Source organism: Dipodomys merriami, unplaced genomic scaffold, assembly GCF_024711535.1.
Source record: "Dipodomys merriami isolate MVZ:Mamm:240054 unplaced genomic scaffold, mDipMer1.0.p SCAF_26, whole genome shotgun sequence".
Lineage (NCBI taxonomy): Eukaryota > Metazoa > Chordata > Mammalia > Rodentia > Heteromyidae > Dipodomys > Dipodomys merriami.
Window position 1 is genome coordinate 2,572,316 of NW_027204048.1, and position 21,618 is coordinate 2,593,933.

General features: G+C 42.0%; 1 protein-coding gene across 1 annotated transcript in view; it reads left to right on the forward strand.

Moving 5' to 3' along the window:
• Positions 1-21,618, forward strand: part of Slc28a3 (solute carrier family 28 member 3) — a 77,116-nt gene that overhangs the window by 48,019 nt on the left and 7,479 nt on the right. The window contains exons 6-14 of the mRNA XM_070035438.1: positions 1,976-2,120; positions 3,561-3,674; positions 4,481-4,558; positions 7,666-7,746; positions 10,195-10,275; positions 12,595-12,720; positions 13,446-13,576; positions 15,231-15,399; positions 16,753-16,950. Coding sequence (XP_069891539.1) covers positions 1,976-2,120; positions 3,561-3,674; positions 4,481-4,558; positions 7,666-7,746; positions 10,195-10,275; positions 12,595-12,720; positions 13,446-13,576; positions 15,231-15,399; positions 16,753-16,950 — 1,123 coding nt within the window. The remainder of the gene's footprint in view (positions 1-1,975; positions 2,121-3,560; positions 3,675-4,480; positions 4,559-7,665; positions 7,747-10,194; positions 10,276-12,594; positions 12,721-13,445; positions 13,577-15,230; positions 15,400-16,752; positions 16,951-21,618) is intronic.

The window sequence follows — 21,618 nt, forward strand, 5'->3', positions numbered from 1 at the left end:
TCTCATTCTTAGGTAATGGTCACAGACATGGTCACAGTGTGTATGAGTGTGTGTGTGTGCACGCGTGTGTGTGTGTGTGTGTGTGTGTGTATGTGCATGTGCATGCGCACATGCATGCACCAGTCCTGGGGCTTGAACTCAGGGTTTGGGCACTGTTTCTGACCTTTTGTGCTCAAGTCTAATGTTCTGCCACTTGAGCCACAGCTCTACTTCCAAGTTTTTAGTAGTTAATTGGAGATGAGTCTCACAGACTTTCCTTCCTGGGCTGGCTTCAAATTGCAAACCTCAGATCTCAGCTTCCTTGGTAGCTTGGATTATAAGCATCAGCCATCAACACCTGGCTACAGACTTTTTTTTGCTGGTTATGGGGCTTGACTGGGCCTGGGCGCTGTCCCTCAGCTCTTCAGCTCAAGGCTAGCACTCTGCCACTTAAGCCACAGTGCCACTTCCAGCTTTTTCTGCTTATCAAACCCAATGCCTCATGCATACAAGTCAAGCACTCTACCACTGAGCTACCTTCCTAGCCCCAGACATATTTTTTTAACTTTCTTTTTTTTATTGTAAAAATACCATACAGAGGCGTTACAATTACATGGGCAAGATAATGAGTACATTTCTTATCAAGCATTGTTGCCTCCTCCTTTGTTTCCCCTTCCCATCCCTTTCCATCTCCCCCCCCCAGACATATTTTTAATAACAAGATGTCCCATTCCTTCAAGTATGAAAAGTATAAGCCTAACTACATGTCCCATCCTTCCTCCCAGCTTTGGATTCCCCTTCTCCTTATTCCCTCGTACCTCCTTTTCTGTCTACGTCAAAGCCCATAGGGAGCTCAGGGCCAGGACAGTGCTGGTTCAGGGGAGTAACTGTGTGCTGTGGGCATGAGGCTGGCCCCTTCCAGAGGAACTGTTTAAGCAGGCTGTCCCCAACAAGTCCTCAGTCCCACTGACTGCCAAAGGTGTGTCCCTTAGCCTGTCTCTGTGCAATATCTTCTCTCTTCAGGTGGCCATACCTGATTAAGTCCTAGGACCTGTAGTCTCTGTGGAGTCCTACATTGCATCTACCTGAAGGCACATTCCCTGCTGCTCCTCCCCCAGCACAAGGGCCTTTCTGATTCATGCTGATTCACAGCATGAATCAGCCTTGCCGACCTACCAGACTCCTCAGGCAAGGCAGAACTCAAATTCAAGTTTACCTCTGTTGGGACCCTCCAACTGCGGAGAGCATATTGTAGGTTCTCCCATAAAGGGAAGAAGACAACACCTCACCCATCCCCAAACCAGATAAAGCATCCCAGTACACAGCCAAGTGCTGATGGCTCATACCTGTAGTCCTATCTACTCAGCTGAGATCTGAGGATTGCCATTCCAAGTAGAAAAGTCCATGAGACTTGTCTCAAATTAGCTGGAAGTAGAGGTATGGCTCAAGTGGTAGAGTGTGAGCCTTCAGCAAAAAAAGTCAAGTAACAGCTCCAGCCCTGGAACACCAACAACAACAAAAAGAATCAGAATAACACATTGGGCACAGTGGTGCTCTCTTATAATCCCAGAACTCAGGAGGCTGAGGCACGAGAGTCCCAAGTTCAATTCAAGCCTAGGCTATACAGCAAGATCCTGTCTCTAGAAGAAGAGAGGGAGGCAGGGAGAGAGGAAAGGAGGTCAGGCAGTCAGGAGGAATTCTAGTAGGTCACTTAAAGAAATCACCAGACCTCCCACTCCAAACACCCTTTCTCTTCTCTGACCCCTTTATAGAACTTGGTACTTATAAAGGGCCTGAGTTGTAGAATGTGAGGGGCACATATGGGTTTTTTAAATCTATTTGTCATTGTTTGTTTTTTCAATCAAAAGGCCAGGCAGAGGGAATCAGCCAGGGTGTGTTGATTTCACTAGCAGTTTTGTGTTTGCCAGTTTAAGCCTCATTAGAAGGCTCCAGTTAGCACAATCAGTGATGCTCTACCTCCCTTCTGTTCTCTTAGGGTGATCTGGAGCTTACTGATCCTAGGGGTTATCTTCTGGCTGATTCTGGACACTGCCAAATTGGGTAAACAGCAACTGGTGTCCTTCGGTGGCCTCATCACGTACATTATCCTGCTATTTCTGTTTTCTAAGCACCCAACCAGAGTAAGTATGGAATTCACTGTTTTTGGAGGGTGTTTGTTGTTCTTGTTGTTGTTATGTGTTTTCTGTTTGTTTTGTGTTTGTATCCTTCTCTACTCAGATGAAGGCAGTTCAAAATAGTGAAAAGATTTACCTCTTCCAGGTACTTCTTATGATAAGGTGGTGATTTAAAAGAAGGGTATCCTTCTTTTAGAATGCTACCTCCGGAAGTACTACCTATTTGCATCTCAAGTTCTCTTTCCAGTAAGCTCCAGTTCCACAAGCAGGGGACTTGTTTTACCTGTCAAATCCAGCTTCTACTCATGTACCTCTGTCCCCCATCACAAGCAGGAGAAAACCTACTCACTCATCTTCTCAGACTATACAGCACCTTTAATTGTACGATACATCTTGCCCTTTATCAAAGTTCCATCTATGATTTTTTTTCTTCCTCATGGATGTGTGATACAATAACCCATAGAATAGGTGAGAACTCAGAAAGCTAAAGGCTCTTACAAATGAATCACAATGCCAAGCACTGAAAGACTTTATCCTGGCTAAAAGGTGGATCCAAGGAGAGCATTCATCATAGAGTGACCAAGTTCATCTGATGTGATTCAAGTCATTTGTTTTGTACAGGTGAATATCTCCATCCTCTGTGCCTTCCAAGAATTCTTTGCAGGACTTTCACATCTGCACTAAAAGAAGTTAGATGATTGTCCATTTATGGGGTCCATTCTGGGTCTGCATTCAAGGTTATTGGCTCCTTTTATAAGGAAACAAGAAGCCTTCACTCAGGCATAATTTCATTGAATTCCCACATCAGCTGTCAGATAAGAGCCTTGAACAGAGCCTTAAACACATGTCTTTCCATTGTCCAAGTGAAAGGAATAATTGTATATATAATATTTACAATGTGACTAGGCTAGCCAGTCCTTCCTCTAATGATGCTTCTTACATTATACTTGGTGTTTGCGTTATTCATCAAGACTTAGTAGTTCCCATACTTTCCCAAGAGTGAAAGCTCACACTCAGATTTAGTATTAAAGAATGATATCCCGGGGATGGGAAGGTGGCTCAGTGGTAGAGTGCTTGCCTTGCATGCATGAGGCCCTGGTTTTAATTCCTCAGCACCACATAAGCAGAAAAAGCCAGAAGTGGTGCTGTGGCTCAGGCCCAGAGTTCAAGCCCCATGAACAACAACAACAACAACAAAAGGTAGGCCACAGGCTATATTTCAGAATGTCTCAAGGAAACAGTGGCTCTTGGAATATTTATGCTAAGGCCAAGGTTAATTTTCTCATAAATAACTGTACCCAGAAAAGGGTCTGTTGCAATTTCTATAAGCATGGTTTATGGTGCCAGGTCATGTTGCTCTCATTAGTATTTTTCCTTTGTTAATTTGAACCTCATTCCAATGTTCATCTTAGCACAATAAGTGATCATCTCTATTTCTTTTTATAGGTTCACTGGAGGCCTGTCTTTTGGGGAATTGGATTACAGTTTCTTCTTGGGCTCTTAATTCTAAGAACTAAACCTGGATTTATTGCTTTTGATTGGTTGGGCAGACAAGTTCAGGTAAGTGAGTCAAAAAATATTTTGTTCTTAGCCTGGCACTAGTGACTCATGCCTACAATCCTAGCTACTCAGGAAGCTGAGATCCAAAAATTGCAGTTCAAAGCCAACCAAGGCAGGAAAGTCCATGAGACTCTTATCTTCAATTAACCACCCAAAATGCTGTATGTGGGGCTGTGGTTCAAGTGATAAAGAGCTAGCTTTGAACAGAAATGCTCAGGGATTGTAACCAGGCCCTGAGTTCAAGCCCCAGGACCAACACTAATAATAATAATAATTTGTTCTTATTGTACTTCAAATCATGAAAGAAATTGTTTTTTAAATATATAATATTTGACCCTAATTTTAATTCCATAACAAAATTTAGACAAATTCCTGTCTATGATAAACATGCTGATTTGTCTTGTTTATTACTGCTGCCCTGTATACTTCACTATATCACTTCTCTTTACATTGCACCTTGAGGGGTTGCATTTCTAGATAGTTCCATACAGAGAAAGGGGCTTTCTTTGCATATGGTGATAACTAATGCCACCCATGTACCATTTGCTGCAGCAAACAATCACACTCAGTTCTTTAGCATCCTGAAGCAGATTGAATACTGGCAATGACAGGAATTTGGTATACAGGTATGATTCAAACCTACACTTCACCTCTATGCCATCATTGGATAAGCAAAGTTAAGATGATGAACTTTTTCACAGCCTATCCAGCAGGTTGCTAGTCTTCATTCTCTGCAAAGCCTAGTGTTTCTGTGACTTGTGACACCACTCCACTGGTTGAATAACCTCTTCCTTTCTTCCACTCAGACTTTTCTGGGGTACACTGATGCTGGCGCTATATTTGTCTTTGGCGAGAAGTACACAGACCACTTCTTTGCATTTAAGGTAAATCTAGACCCTTTTGGTATTCAGTCTCTGCATTATTATTATTATTATTGTAGTTGTGCAAAGAGTTTTCTACTCCTGTCTCTGCTTTATGAGCAGCTCCTTGGTCTTTATAGATATTTAGATAGAACCTAACTGACCCCTTGGTCTTTATAGATATTTAGATAGAACCTAACTGACCCCAAGCCAGGTGTCTAATACTGTCTGTGTTATAGAAAAGTAAAGTGTCATCACCCTTTTTCTCAATTACAATGTTGTCCGGAGTCAGTGGGATAGACACACCTCATGCATAAGATTAAGGGAAATATCCAGAGAAGGTAAAAAACAGTCAAATATTTGGGCACAGTGGCATTGCCTAAGACACTTATTTAAAAGCCCTCTAGGGGAATAGTATTTGGAACTCTAAAGAAAAGTAATTATATATTTGGAAATGCACAGGCATGAGATTTGCAATCCAGGACCCCTAGAGCTCTGAACTCAAAACACCACTCAGTTCCAGGCTAACTGGGACATCCAGCCAACCACCACAGCCTCTGCTTCCCAGGACCACCCTATGCTAAACTTTCCTCCTCATTTCTTCAGGACAGCCTTTGCTAGGCAGGCCTCGATAAGCCTAATCAAAGAAGGGACGTTATTTTACAGACAAGAAAAACCCTAGCTCCTGCTTGGACGTAGTCAGTTCCCTCTCAGAGATCCCATAAACCCCAAAGAAAGCTCACTCTCCTCTGAGAAGCCCCTACAAATATGAGTCTGAGTCTGAAATATACATTTGGAGTTTTCTTCTGCTTCTGTGTGTGTGTGTGTACATGCATGCTGCGATGTGATGGTCCCTACATTTCTAAGTTGTTTCCTCTCTCAAGGACTCCAAATTTATCTCTAAATTACCTTCGCTTCAGTTAGGCCATTTATGCCAGATCTTATATATTTTTTTCTCATTTTAATGACACAGTAATTTTCCATGCTTCTGGAGTACAGTGTGACATTTTAGTGCGTGTCTCAACTTGCTATGATCATACCAGGATCTGAATCTTTACTAAAAGTGCTGATTTGATGCATCAATGCCAAGATAACTGAGCCATAGCAGAAAGGTCAAGTGTTTATAGACTGAAATAGAAACAGGCTTCCATCGTGAAGTGAATTCAGAATAGGAAGAAAAATAAAGTGGCAGAGGAGAAATTTGCTACCCAGAGTATAACAGCATCCTCAGAGCTTGCCATCCCCATCTCCTCCTGGGGCAGTGGTCTGACTTTTTCTTTTTCCACCAAAGAACTACTGGATGATCACTTACAACTTCTTGCTTTTAGGAAAGTTCTACCTACTCATTAAAGCTAATAAAAGCTTCACAGTAAGTGAGTTCTAAATAGTGACACAAAATATCTTTAAATGTGTATTATTAATGGATTTTTTTCTAAATTCGATTCTGCACAAGTTGTCTTTGGTCATTCTGTGCTTTTGGTGGCAGCTTGTCTCTGGTCATTTAGTTAGGGAATGGTGGGGAAGGGTGAGCAGGGACCCAACCCCCAGATCTGAATGATCTCTACAGCGTGGAAATTGCTCCCTGCAGACACACAGGTTACTGAAGGCTCCCAAACAGCATCAGGAAAATAGGATTTGGGAAAGTACTATACATGTTAAGGCAGAATTAGCTACTCTCCAAAAGATAAACCTTTTTAGTGATTCAAAAATCCATAACTCAACTGGGATTATAGACCAATGCCTATAATCCTAGCTACTTAAGAGGTTGAGATGTGAGGATCCAAGTTCAAAGCCAGGCTGGGCAGACAAATCTGAGGCTCTTATCTCCAGTTAACCACCAAAAAGCCACAAGTAGAGCTATGGCTCGAGTGATAAAGCACTATCCTTGAGTGAAAAAGCAATTGTTAGTGTAGTTATTGTATATTCTCCCTAAAACACAGTCTTTCTCTGAATAAGAGAAACTCATTATAGAAGAAGGAATTAAGTTTCTTAGCATATACACTTGTCTTAGTCTGTTCTCTTCTGTTACTATAACAAAATATCTGACACTGGATAATTTATAAAGAATAGGGTTTTATTTAGCTCATTGTTCAGAAACTAAGAAATCTTCTATCATAGTCTTTGTACCACAGTGAGAGCCTCTTGCTGCATATTGACATGGAGGAGAACATCACAAGGTGAAGAAAGACTAAGTGTGCTAGCTCAAGTCTTAACTCCTCATAAAGCTACTACTGGGGCTGGGTATAGCTCAATGGTAAAGTGTTTGCCTAGCATAGAGTAAATCCTTATTTATTCTATTTAATCTTTCTAAATAGAATAAAGCCGAGTATCAAGAGCTGTAATCCTAGCTATTCAGGAGGCTGAAATCCAGAATATCACACTGCTGAGCTGTCCCAAGCAGCAAAGTCCCCTGTGAGATTCCATCTATAAAATAACCAGCAAGACTGAGCACCAGTGCCTCACACTTGTAATCCTAGTTACTCAGGACACTGATATCTGAGGATCAGGGTTCAAGCCAGCTCAGGCAGGAAGTCCATGAGACAACTCCAATTACCACCAAAATGTCAGAAATGGAGCCGTGGCTCAAGTAGCAGATCCCTAGTCTTAAGAAAAAGAGTTCAGGACCTGCTCCTAGGCCCTGAGTTCAAGCCTAGTACCAGTACAAAAATTAAATTAAATTAAATTAAAAACCAGCAAAAAAAAATAAGTCTGGGAATATGGTTCACATGGTAGAGCACTAGCTGAGCACACAAGCCAAGTAAGTTAGAGACTCTGAATTCAACCCCCAATATAGTACATTAATTAAAATAAGGTCATTAATGACTTAATTAATGACTTCATCTAATCCTAAATACTGCCCCAAGACCCCTATCCCCAAACACAACCAACATGAATTTGGGGATTAAGTTTTTAAAGATAAACTTTTGGGGGGAGGGAGCACACTCAAACAATTGGAATCTTCAAGCCCAATTAGAATACGAGATTATGAAAAAGGAAAATGACCGACAAAAGTGATGTCTCCAGTATTGTCATGATGGATGTCTCTGGTGGAGAAAGGGAGGCAGAGAGAGGGCCTAACAGGAATGTGATACCACTGGGCTCAACACTGACAAAAGATCACTTCTACGCAGATCCTGCCCATTGTGGTTTTCTTCAGCACAGTGATGTCCATGTTGTATTACCTGGGATTCATGCAGTGGATCGTCAGAAAGGTACTGGGATTGGGATGTAGTGAGTGAAACAGGTGGAACCAATTATTGAAAAATCTAGTCTCAAATCTCTTATCCAGGCATCTCGAAATTGCCTTTCTCTTCCTACCAAGATTCACTACAATCCCTCAAGTTATTAGAGTCAAACTCAAAACTTTCCATCATGTGTCCATAAAGTGAACTTGGACTCAGGGACTTCTAACAGAGCTTTGATTTGCTGAATCCCACTAGATATCTTCATGAAACCATAGCATTTACATTAGCCAAGGAATTGAGGTCAGATGTCTGCAAGGGGAAAGCAGTGTCAGTCATCTTCATGGTTATCCACACTTGTCTTCAGGACATATTCCTGATCTTGGAATTACTAGAGAAATCAAAGCAAGAAGAAGTTGGTTTTTACCCTGGTGGGAGTTTGGTAAGCATACAACTATTTTAAAAGAGTTAGCCAGGCATTGTGACACACCTCTATAATCCCAGCTTCTCAGGAGGTAGAAGCAGGAAGATTGTGAGTTCGAAGCCAGCCTGGGCAAAGTTAATGAAATCCTATCTCAAAAACTAGGCAACAATAAAAAAGAAGAGAGAATGTGTTTAGTGGTAGAGTGCTTACCTAGCAATGTGAGTCCTTGACTTTAATCTCAAGTGCAGAGGAAAAAAAGAGCAAGAATGTGTATGAGAGAGAGAGAGAGAGAGAGAGAAAGGTTAATCTTATAATCTCATCCTTGCTGTCTTGCTCCCAGCAACTGAGTCTTACTCTCACATTAGATCAGAAAACTAGGAAGATTTTAAGCTAGTATAGATGCACATGAGAACAAAGCAGTGCATTCAGGCTTTGGGGAACAGCCACAGCCCTCCTTTAGTCCATGTAAATCAAAATGTATAAACAAAAAGAAAAACAGAGAAGCAGACTGACAGACAGACACATGTACTGACTAGAACCAACGGAACTCAGAATTACATCAAGAGTTCCAGACCTCATAATGCTCTGATCATTGGTTTAAAACTGCTAGTCATATATCTAAGCAAAAAGATCACAGAGGAAATGCAACAGGAATCTACAACCTGAGGTGGCACTGTGGTGCTACTGTTTCTGGTTGAAAGGCATGTTTGTCAATCATCTATTACTGTAACAAATATTTGAGATAATCAACTTATCAAGAAGAAAAGTTTGCTTTAGGCTCATAGCTTAGGGGTTTCAGACCATGGTCTATTCACTTCATGGTTTGTGGGCCTGTAGTGACACACCATGCAGGGAGGACATGGTGGAGAAGAGTGATTCACGTGAAGGTCAGGATGTGAAAGGGAAGAGGAGCACTAAAGTACCACAATTCCCTGCAAGAATGTTCCCAATAACCTAACTTCCTCCCACTAGGCTCCACCCCCTAAAGTCTTCACCAGCTCCCAATAGCATTATGGGCTGGGGCCACGCTTTTAATACAGGAGCCTTTTGGGGGACATTCCAGATCCAGACTATTGCAAATGGCCAGTACAAAAATTGGGACCAATGAACCTAGTTTATTAGAATTAAATAGAAAAATAATAAATTTGAACTACATCCTAGTAGCCACTAGCTGGGTGACCTTTGAGAACATAACCGTCTTTCTCTACTTGGTTTTCCTCATCTGTAAAATGTGAATAATTATAGAACCTACTTCAAAGGAGTAAAGTTCAATACATCACTGAGGTAAAGGTACAACAGCGCCTAGAATGCACAGAGGCTTCCCATGAGGGTAGCAATTTTCATTTATAATTTCCATATATCTGTAAAAATGTATTATCTGTAAAATATTGTTCAGGGGCTGAGAATGTGGCTTAGTGGTAAAGTGCTTGCCTAGCATGCATGAAGCCCTGGGTTCGATTCCTAAGTATCATATGAAAGGAAAAATCCAGAAGTGATACTGTGGCTTAAGTGGTAAAGTGCTTGAGCAAAAGCAGCTCAGGGACAGTGTCCAGGATATGAATTCAAGCCCCAGGACTGGCAAAAAAGAAATATTGTTCAGAAATATATACAATAGACCAGGTGCTGGTGCCTCACACTTCTAGCCACTCAGAGGCAGAGACAGAGGACTGCAATTCAGAGCCAGCCTGGGCAGGAAAATCCATGAGATTTTTAACTCCGATTAACTACTAAAAACTCTGTAAGGGGAGCTGTGGATCAAATAGTAGAGCACCAACATTAAGCAAAAAAAAAACTCGGGGTCAGCGTCCAGGCCCTGAATTCAATCCCTAGGAATGGCACACACACCCATATTCAAACTTACCACTCATATAGGATTTGATTGACTTGCTCTATAGGCTAAATAAGTTATACATACCTTTAGCATTATCAGTAACCTGTATTATAGACCTCAATATGTTGCTGTATTTTAAGATTTTTATCCCTACTTTGATATTTTCTTGTGTACAAACATGCAAATAATTCTTCACTGATATTACCCATTTCTTTCTTCTTAGGTCGGATGGGTAATGCTAGTTACTCTGGGCTCATCTCCTATCGAATCTGTAGTTGCTGCTGGTAATATATTTGTTGGACAAGTAAGTTGTAAGATAAAAAAAAAAAAAACAAGAACAAAATACCTGGCAAAATAGGATAGTCTCCTTCCAAAATGCAGGAGAGGAGGGGGAGGTGGGGGGAGGGGTGGGGCAGTGGATCAGGGAGAGGGAAAAGGGAGAAGAGAAGAGGAGGGGAGAGGAGAGGAAAGGTTTCTAGGGAGAAGTTGAGATATTTCACTAAAGCACAGGGCTTTCCTGGTATAAATTCTCACCATAACTTTTCAGAGTTGATTGAATTACTGGGGTCTCTGGTCAGCTTCTTGGCAGCTAGTAACTCTTCTACTATGGTGGTCTTTCTTATCTCAAAGTTGCAGCCTCCCCTTCTTTACTGTAATGCCTGTGGCCATGTGAAAACCCATAAAAAAAAACAAAACTTCCCAGCAGCAGCCATAGGCTGCAGAAATACTTCACAGTCTCAGCTGTCTGAATTGGCCATCTGCCTATGCTGACCTGAAAGAAAAACACCTTCAGGTTTTTCTTCTCATCAAAAAATAAACTCTTAAGCTACACTTTTTCCACATTCATGACCCACCACACAAATCACTATTCTTGGGCCTCTAAGCAAAGAATATGAGGCCTAGAGCAGTCCCTCAAAATAGCAACAGTTCTTTAAAAAAAAAAAAAAAAAAAAAAGGTGGATACATGGGAAAAGGTATCGAGCGTCACTCAGGACGCGCAGCTCCAGAGGGAAAGGGATCTCACACCAATGATGCCCCGTGGGAGGGTGGCCAGTACCACTGTCCAAAGGAACTGGACTTGAAGCAAAACAAGGGTCACCCAGAAACACCCGTGCCACCATATCCCAGGTTTACCATTGTTTGAGGCAGGCTGGGTGACCTTCCTGGGAAGCCTGGCTCACTGGCCCCAGATCTGTCCTGAGTGGGAAGGAGAAGGAGAGCATACTTCCTTCCGTAGGAGATGAAATTGTAACAATTATAATCATAAAATCTCTCAGGACTAATTAGGCTGCCCTCTTGAGTTGATTGGTGGTACCTATAGGTAAGCAGGCTTGCATAGCGGGCTCCAGTTGAGTCTATAAATTGAGGCATGGCCATTCAATCTTACAGAACAATCGAAATAATGAAGATAAAATTATAAAATTGTACCCAGGCTCCTGTGGTGCTCCATTTGATACTTAATATGCTAAAAGTGCTGCTCTTAACTGATGGAGAACCCTACACTGAGGACTGATAAGATTCATGTTCTTACAATTATCTGGTTCCTTCCCACATACCAGTGCGGGAGAGGTCTCTGAGGTCTCTGCCTGCCAACTATAAATGAACCCGTGACTCCTGATCTTTGTTATTGCTGGTACATTTTGTGTCTATGTGCATGCACACTGGTCTCTGTTTCCCCAAGGCCTCAGGAAACAGATTGTAAAGATGAAGCTGGAAGGTGGAAAGACCCTGAGGCCAGGACACTGGACAGTTACTTGGTCAACTTTTTTTTTTTTCACTAACACTCTACCACTCTGAGCCACAGCTCCACTTCCAGCTTTGGGGTGGTTAATTGGAGATAAGAGTCTCAGGGACTTCACTGCTCCAGCTTGCTTCAAACTGTGATCTTTAGATCTCAGCCTCCTGAATAGCTATTATGACAGGCATGAGCCACCAGCAGTTATATCTTGAACAACTCTTAGAAACATGCACCACATCCTCCTACAGCCCAATTCTAGAGAAAGTAGAGACACTTCATAACTAGCTTCACAAATTGGAAGATTTACCCATGACTATATAGTCATATTGACCTAAGTTTACAATGACCCCATTGTTGGAAGTGAAAGTGTAGCTCCAGTGGTAGAGTGCCAACTTGGAACAAAAGAATTAGAAAGCAAAACAAGCAAGATTATGAGACTCTGAGTCCTAGCCCAGTATCAGCACACAAATAAGTAATAGTAAGACAAGTGCCAGTGGCTCATACCTGTTCTGGGCTATTCTGAGATTGCTTCTCAAATATTGTTTAGAAAATGAAATACTGAGTAGACTGGGATAAACCCCTGAGATTTAATCCTGCCAGGCACTAGCATTCACACCTGTAATCCTAGCTAAGATTAGGAAGCTAAGATTTGAGGATCACAGTTCAAAGCCGGCTTGGGTAGGAAGGTCTGTGAGACTCTTACCTCCAATTAACCACCATAAAGCCAGAAGTGGAGCTGTGGTTAAGTGGTGGAGCACTAGCCTTGAGCAAAAAAGCTGAGGGTCATCACCCAAGGCCCTAAGTTAAAGTCCCAGGACCAGCACAAAAATTAATAAATAAAGATAGCATTAATCTAGTCACATTAATCACCTTCTTGGTCCCCAGACAGAGTCTCCACTATTGGTCCGACCATATCTACCACACGTGACCAAGTCAGAACTCCATGCCATCATGACAGCTGGCTTCGCCACAATTGCTGGAAGTGTCTTGGGTGCATATATCTCTTTTGGGGTAAGTCTGTCCTAGACTTACCTTATGCAAAATTCATCCTCTTTTTTTTACTATTATTCTTTCTTTTCTTTGTTTTTGATTTCCCATTGCCGGTAGAAAAGGAAGTCACAAGACACCCCTTTTGCAATATGGCTCACAAAAGTTGCTTCCAGTTGCTTTGACATTTGGATGTAGTGAGCCCAAAGAGTTTGGGGTTCACTTTCATGTTCTTGCCACCAAAGTGTGAATTATATTCAATCACATCATAGGATGAAATTACCTTGCCAGGCACTGGTAGCTCATGCCTCTAATTCTAGATTGTGGGTGGCTGAGATCTGAGGATCAAGGTTCAAAGCCAGCCTAGGCAAACCAATCTGAGAGCCTTTTATCTCTAATTGGCCAGCAAAATACTGGAAGTAGAGGTGTGGATCAAGTAGTAGAGCACCAGCTTTGAGTACAAAAGCCAAGAGAGGATATATCCCTGAGTGTAAGCCCCAATACTGGCACACACACACACAAAAGAAAATAAAGAGATAATAAAAGAGAGGCTGAAAACTCGTCTTTGAAAGATCTTACAATATACAATGGCTTGGTGTTTTTGCCTCAGATTTTTCAATTGACAGATATTCCTCCCATATCCTCTGTCTGTCCTGCCCTATCTCTTCCTTCTCTGTGAGGCTTTTGGACCATTCCCTAAGTCAGGGGAAAAGCCAAGCATGCTCCTTGTTTTTCTTCTGCAACTACAGGTGTCATCTACCCACTTGTTGACAGCCTCAGTCATGTCAGCACCTGCGTCACTAGCTGTTGCCAAACTCTTTTGGCCTGAGACTGAGAAACCCAAAATAACCCTCAAGAATGCCATGAAAATGGAAAATGGGTAAGTGGGACAGACTAATTAAGAGCCACACCACAAAGTCCAAGGACAGCAAAAGTTCCATCACCGGAAACCACAGTGAATCAAGGTATTTGAGTAAATTTAATTTCCCAGTAACTACTTAGACATTACCAAAACCATCTTGTTTCAAAGCTGGAGGGAAACCCTGTCTAAATTCGTGAGTATCGATACATTTCTTTAAGTGCTTATGATAAATACTTCATTGTAAATACAGCATAGTTCATCTACACTTAGTTTCATTAAGACCGATAGAAAGTCCTAGAATGACCATTTGTGGAAGTGCCTCATAGCATAAGGAAGCTGCTTGTTTTCTTTTGCCCTGTGAATGAAAAAAGGAAGTATTTCATTAAATAACAATTCACCCACTAACATGTGTCTGAGAATCACCCCTTATTTTCTTACAGAAATAGCATCATTAGTCATGACCAGAAATAGCAAGTTGTCATGGATACAAGTAAAGGTTGAGCATCCCAAACTCAGGAAGTCCAAAATGCTTCAAAACAAAATGACAGTATATATGAAACATAAGCTTATTTCACTTCTAAGATATCTTCTAATACATGTACTCTAAAATCTGAAATCTGAAAGCAGATAAGAGATCTTAAACCTGTATATCCACTTATAAAGTTAGGGACCATTCTGATTTATATAGTGTATTACTTAAGGATACCACCAAGTAGGAGAACTATAAAGAAGGGGAATGATAAGCAGAATTTAGGGGAGATAAGCACCTCTGAGGTTAAAGTGAAAAGTGAAGCACACAGGGATTCAAAAATGATGTGGCATTCCATTTCTTTTTCTACTTTTCTTTTTCTGATACTGGTGTTTAAACTGAAGGCCTGCACTTGCTAGACTTACTTGCTCAGCTGGCACTCTACACTTATGCCACACCTCAACTCAACTCAGCTTTTTGCTTGTTATTTTAGAGATGGAATCTCATAGACACTTTCTGCCCCAGCTGGCTTCAAACCATGATCCTCTGGATCTCAGCCTCCTGAATATCTACAATTATAGGAGTGGGCCACCAGCCCCAAGCTGACATTACATTTCTTAAAGGAGGTATTGATAATACAAGCTTTTCATACATTGTTCAGAAATTTTATGCCATATTTTATATTCCCTGAAAGCTACCTTTTAAATAAAACTTATTTATTGTTATTATCTTTAAGTAGTTGTACAAAGGGGTTGTCATTCAACAAATCAGTTTATAAATAATGTCACTCTTTGAAATCTACTTTTAATGGATAAAATTTTAAACCTATGCTATTTTTAAATCATTTACCCAAGTTGATTATCAATGCCTTCAATTTTTTTTTAAATACTCTTGGGATAGGGGTATACATTGTGGTTGATTGAGGTGCTTAGTAGGTGTGAGGTCCTAGGTTCAATTTCCAGTACCACCCTCCCCCTAATAAAAGAAAAAAATGGAACAGTTTGATTCCCATCTTCCCATTACATAAATTCAACAATTCTAATCCTGTCATGATTTTCACGAATCAGATGAGCACTTGGACCAAGGTACAGGCCTGAGATTGGCCTCTCGCCCAATGACCTCATGTTCTCCCATTTCTACCCCTGTGGCCTCCACCTACCAACAACATTTTAGTAATTCTGGAATTGCTACTTTTTGGTAAAGTGACTCCAGGAACCTCCTAGAAGCTGCAACGCAAGGAGCGTCCTCATCCATCCCTCTGGTGGCAAACATTGCTGTCAATCTGATTGCCTTCCTGGCCCTCTTGTCTTTCATGAATTCAGCCCTGTCCTGGTTTGGAAACATGTTTGACTACCCACAGCTGAGTTTTGAGGTATAATTTCTACCATGCTTCTACCCTCTGTTTTGTTCCTGCCCTTCTTTTTTATTGGGGGGGTGGAGGGGGTGTTGGTTGTGGGGCCTGAACTCTGGGCCTGGGCACTGTCCCTCAGCTCTTCAGCTCAAGGCTACCACTTGAGCCACAGCACTACTTCTGGGTTTTCTGCTTATGTGGTGCTGAGGAATCGAACCCAGGGCCTCATGCATGCAAGGCAAGCACTCTACCACTGAGCCACCTTCCCAGCCCCTTGTTCCTGCATTTCTTTGCTTAAAAATATGTATGTGTGCCAGGCACTGGTGGCTCATGCCTATAATCTTAGCTGTTCTGAAGCCTGAGACCTGAAGATCTCAATTCAAAGCCACTCCATGCAGGAAAGCCTATCAGACTCTGACCTCCAATTAAGCACCAAAATCGGAAGTGGAGCTGTGGCTCAAGTGGTAGAGTGCTAGCCTTGAGCAGAAAAGCTTAGGGACAGCACCCAGGTCCTGAGTTCACGCCGCAGAACTGGAGCACAGAAAAAATACATAAATAAGTTTGTGGACAGACTTCCCTAACTACCTATGGTGTACTTACTCTCACACATTGTAGTAGTTTCTCTCAGCTTTTCCTTCCCCCAGTCATTCTTTTTTTTTTTTTTTTCTGACCTCTTCCCCAAGAATCCAGGTTCTAAGGGATCCAGTTCCAGTCTTAACTTCTGACCAAGTCTGTTTTAGGTTGCTATAATAGAATACCTGACTGGGTAATTAGAGAGTGGGGGGGGGAGAGAGGAAAGAAGGAAGGAAGGAAGGAAGGAAGGAAGGAAGGAAGGAAGGAAGGAAGGAAGGAAGGAAGGAAGGAAGGAAGGAAGGAAAAAAAGAAGGAAAGAAAGGAGAGAAGGAAGGAAAGGAGAGAAAGGAAGCTCAGGTGGCTGCATCTACCTGACTTCTGGTGAGAGCCATGTACTATTTCATGCATGGGAGAAAGGCAGAAAAGGCAAATGGGCACAAGTAAGGAGGGGCTACTGGGGGACAAAGGATTTGGCTCACCTTATAACCACCTGTTCTCTTGAGTACTAATATATTCCAGAGGAACAAATATATTCAATCTCATGAGAAAGTCATTCGTCCACCTCCAGGGCCTCACCACCCCTCTACGTCATTACAATGGGGACCAAAGCGCAGTGTGAGTTTGGGTGAAGAAAGCATTTTAGCTACTCCTGATAGACAAAGATGAACAGCTGTGTAGGAGGGCATTTCTGTCCCTGAAAGAAGCTAGAGGCGACAGGAACCATCTTGTCCCTGAGGAAGAGGGAGGAGAACTAGAAGCAAATCATTCTTCTAATAGAGCATCCACCTATGGTTTTCACAGCTCATCTGTTCCTACCTCTTCATGCCCTTTTCCTTCGTGATGGGAGTTGACTGGCAAGACAGCTTTATGCTTGCCAAGCTCCTTGGCTATAAGACATTCTTCAATGAATTTGTGGCTTATGAGCACCTCTCCAAATTGATCAATTTGAGGAAAGCAGCCGGACCCAAGTTTGTCGATGGTGTGCAGCAATATATGTCGGTGAGTACACAGTCTGATTTTCCAGTGTGCTTCCTCATCACAGAAGCACCCTCGTCACGTGGCTACTGCAGCCCCTAGGAACCAGGCACTGAGGTATATCAGATATATCAGAACCAAACCATCAGCAAATCCCCACTCTTGTGGAGCTTATAACGTACATAGGACCTTATAATTTTCTGTTACATTGATTTAATGATAATGGGGGGGTTGATAGATATATGCACTGAGAGGAGAGAGACCATACTACTGTGATTATTTACTCTTTTGGGTGTATACACTGATATTGGGATTTAGACTCAGAGCCTCATGCTCTTGCTTAGATTTTTTACTCAAGGCTAGCACTCTACCATTTGAGCCATACCTCTACTTCTGGCTTTTTCTGATTAATTGGAAATAAAAATCTCTTGGACTTTTCAGCCTGGTCTGGCTTTGAATCATGATCCTCAGATCTCAGCCTCCTGAGTAGCTAGGATTATAGGTGCAAGCCACCATAGCCCAGTACGATATAATTTAGTTTTAAGAACTACAACTGGGCATCAGTGGCTCACATCTGTAATCAGGCCCAGAGTTCAAGCTCCATTACCGACAAAAAATAAAGAACTACAGACACCAATACGAGCTAAGACTAGAGTCAATCAACAAATATCTATCAAATCCCTTCTATGCACAATGTGGTAGGTACTGACACCATAGCACTGGACATACCATACAGCTCTCTGTTAGTCAGCTTTCTATGACAATGACAAAATACCTGAGATAGTCAACTGAAAGTGGACCTGGACCTTCCAGGTCAAGGGATTTTAATGAGCTCTGAGAAACTGCCTAAATTTATGTTGTCCTGGCCATCCTCAAAAGATAGCAAGCAAGACATCATTGCTTCTTGTCCAAGAGGCTGAGAGGAAAAGTAAGGCTCAGTTCAATTGCCTGGAAAGAGATACACTGCATCTTCCTGAGTCTGGTGGATGAGGAAATTGGAAACTTCTTTCCCCTGAAGAACAGAATGATCCCACCTGGAATCTCCAAGGGAAAGACCAAACATTCCTCACCACCACCATTACTCACTGAAAGCCTCCATTGGATGCTAATGTCCTGGGCTTGTACTGGGTTTTGCAAAGAGAGGAGAAGAAAAGCATTCTGCCCAGGCTTTGTAACCTCACGACCCAAGCAGCACCACCATCCCAATGTCCTCAAGATTAAGTAAGCAAATACAGTACTCTCTTGTACATTTCACAAGTGTAACAGCCTACAGCAGGACAATCCTTGCTTTTATTTTGTGGTTGGGGGCATTTTGACCAGCCCATCTCCAAGGAATAAAGTCTCAACAGGTCTCCTTTGTCACATGTTTTTTCTTCAGCTAAGCTTATGGTGGAACCTAGCCAATTATCCTCATTATTTGGATGCCACTTAAATCAGTTTCTTTCCCTGCCAAAAATAAACAATAGGCCAAATGAAGTGAAATGTGTTCTATCCCCAACTACCAGTTGCCAGAAGAAAATAGTTTTGTTAATGAGTAAAGCAAGTTGCCAGTTCTGACTGTGCCAAGTGGTTCTGTGAAAAGACCAGCCTTGGGAAAGGTGAAGACAGAATTGAGGATGTGACTCAGTTTGGGGGTGAGCCCAGTGATGGAAACAGGCATCCTTGGAAACACAAACCCAATGCTGTTGTGGAGCCACAATGGAACAGCATTTCAGGACTCCAAATTTCTGATCTCCACTCCAGTCCCAGCCATTTCTGATTACCAATGAGTGTTGGAATGTATCCCAACATTGCCCTAGAATATCTTCCACAAGACTAAAACACCCGTGTGGGTCCTTGAGGTAAAACTCCATGAAATCCACTGCAATTGTGGTCCATTGCTGACCTGGGCCAGAATGTATACCTAGTACCCACATACTGAGAATTTATTACTCCTCTCTCTGTGTGTCTCTCTGCCTCTGTCTCTCTCTCTCCACCCTCCCCTACCAACTGAGGTTTGAACTCAAGACTTTGCCCTTGTTAGTTTAGTCCATACTGGTTTCAAACTTAGGATCTTCCTGCTTCCTCCTTTTTGCTTCGTTGAGTCCCTGTGTATGCCACCACTGGCTCTTTCTTTTTTTTTTTTTTTATTTGTTGTGAAAATACTGTACAGAGGGGTTACAATTACATGGGCAAGATAATGAGTACATTTCTTATCCAGCATTGTAGCCTCCTCCTTTGTTTCCCCTTCCCAGCCTTTCCCATCCTCCCCCCCCCCCCGCCCCCCACCCAATCTTCCCCCCCCACCAAAGTTGTAAAGTTCGTTTTCGACATAATGACTTGTACATCTCATTGTTGCAATGGGTCCATCTGTATCCCTATTTAAACGATTTATTTTTCCCCTTCTCCTCCACAAATTATACCGACATCAAATACAGTGAAAGCAGGGGTTCTACTGTGGAGGAGGGACATACAAAGCAACAAAGACCACTGGCTCTTTCTTAACACACCTGTGATCCTAGCTACTCAAGAGGCTGAGATCTGAAGATCACAATTTGAAGCCAGTCTGGGAAGAAAGTCCATGAGACTTAGTCACCAAAAAGCCAGAAGTGGAGCTGCAGCTCAAGTGGCAGAGCCTAAGCCTTGAGTGAAAAAGGCCCTGAGTTCAAGCCCCACTAACAGCACACATACACACAAACGATAATATTAAGAGTGTTCATTTTATTTATTTTATTTTATTTTATTTTTGTCAGTCATGGGGCTTGAGCTCCTGGCTGGGGTGCTGTTCCTCAGCTCCTCAGCTTAAGGTGAGTACTCTACCACTTGAGCCACAGGGAAACTTCAGGTTTTCTGGTGATTTATTGGAGATAAGAGTCTCACAGCCTTTCTTGCCCCAGCTGGCTATGAACCATGATCCTCAGATCTCAGTCTCCTGAGTAGCTAGGATTACAGACATGAGCCACCAGCATCCAACTCCATTTGATGATGATGATGATGATGATGTAGTCATACAAAGTTTCAATTCTGTAAGTCAGTTTATGAATGCAATGCATCGATTATTGCTACTGTTTTTGTTAGATGGTTGTACAAATAGATTACAATTCCATGTCAGTTTATGAGTATAATGCATCTTAATCAATGTCACCACTTTAATCATTCTCCCTCAGTTTCCCCCTCCCATCCCTACCCTAAAGCCACATAGTTCAATTTTTAACATAACGTGCATGGAATATAATGACTGTGCTTGCTCACCCTCTTTCCCTGTCATTTTTAATTTACATGTAATATGTATTGTGGTATTGAATTCAAGATAATACCACAAGATATAGACAGGAAAGTAAGTCATCCTCCCCTTTTCTCTGTCCCCAGCTCTTCCTCCTGGAACACACAGCTCACTCAATAATGTTTCCATATCCTTGTCTGTGACATATTATTCTACTGCATAGCATGCCACAAATCCATCTAACTCATCTCTTGCTAATAAACACAGCTAGCAATTTTTTGCCATTAGAAGTAGGACCCCAGTGCCCATTCATTCTCCTATAGCATCACTGATTGCCCACAATGAGAGCTGTAGGGTATATTATTTTCCTAATGTAGTGCATCTCTTTCCATTACATAATGCTTCATGTGTGTGGACAAAAGCTAAGTGGAGTCACCATGGCCTCCTTTTCCTCTCCTTATAAAGCCACATGTGGCCACATCTGTGCAGCCCTATCCCCATATAGAAAGAGGAAATGAAAGCCCTTTGTGTCATCTCTCTCCCCAGTCTCTTAATAAGCTTTGAAGCCAATTGAACTAAATGAAAAGCACTAGAAAGGGTAGAAGATGAAGATGAACTTTTCCAGGAACTGTGGACTGCACAAACACTCAATATTTTTTTTCCTGCCTGATATCTGCACATAGTTTGAATTCAACATGAGAGTTCTCAGAAACCACAAGGGAGAAGAAGGGCCTTGTCATCAACAAAAACCTTGCCACAAACACTCAATTTTTAAATGTAGGCTTTCAAAACTCCAGATAGCACAAAGGGAGGGGGAAAAAAATCACTAACTGTGAAAGTAGCATTTGTTTGGTTTGTATTTTTAACCACATCAGGATTTTTCAGGATATTGGAAAATTATTGTCCCAGTTGTATGCATACCTTTGCTAGATTAGGTCTGCCTGTGATGCACAATCTAGCTTGCTGAATCTTCAGAGCATTCTATAGTCAATCCTTTGATCTGAAGGAGTATGGTCCTGAGCAGGACCTGAGATCCTTAGGACCTGAGCTTGGTCCTAAGCAGTACCCTTGACTGTTGGGATGAGCCAGAGGGCCAGATGTATGCTCGTACAACCATCTTCCATCTGCCCCCTATTAAAAGGGACATTCTCTCACTTCCAAGTAGGCATCTGGCCATTCCCTTTTGTGGTCAGAGCTGAGAAACAGAGGCACATACACACCAGGACCACAGTCTAAAGAATCACCTGTGATGTCTGGGAATTTTCTTTTGATTCATATAATTCTCAGTTTCCCTTATGGCACTATATAGTCAACAGCTTTTTGAAGATCCAGTCTCAGGTAACTGATTTTTTTTATACTGTACATTACTGATGGTGTTTTTTCTCTATGACAAAAAAATGAAGTAAACCAGTTATTTGAAGAAATCAGATACTTTAAAAATCAAGCCAGGTGCCAGTAGTTCATGACTGTAATCTTAGCTACTGAGGAGG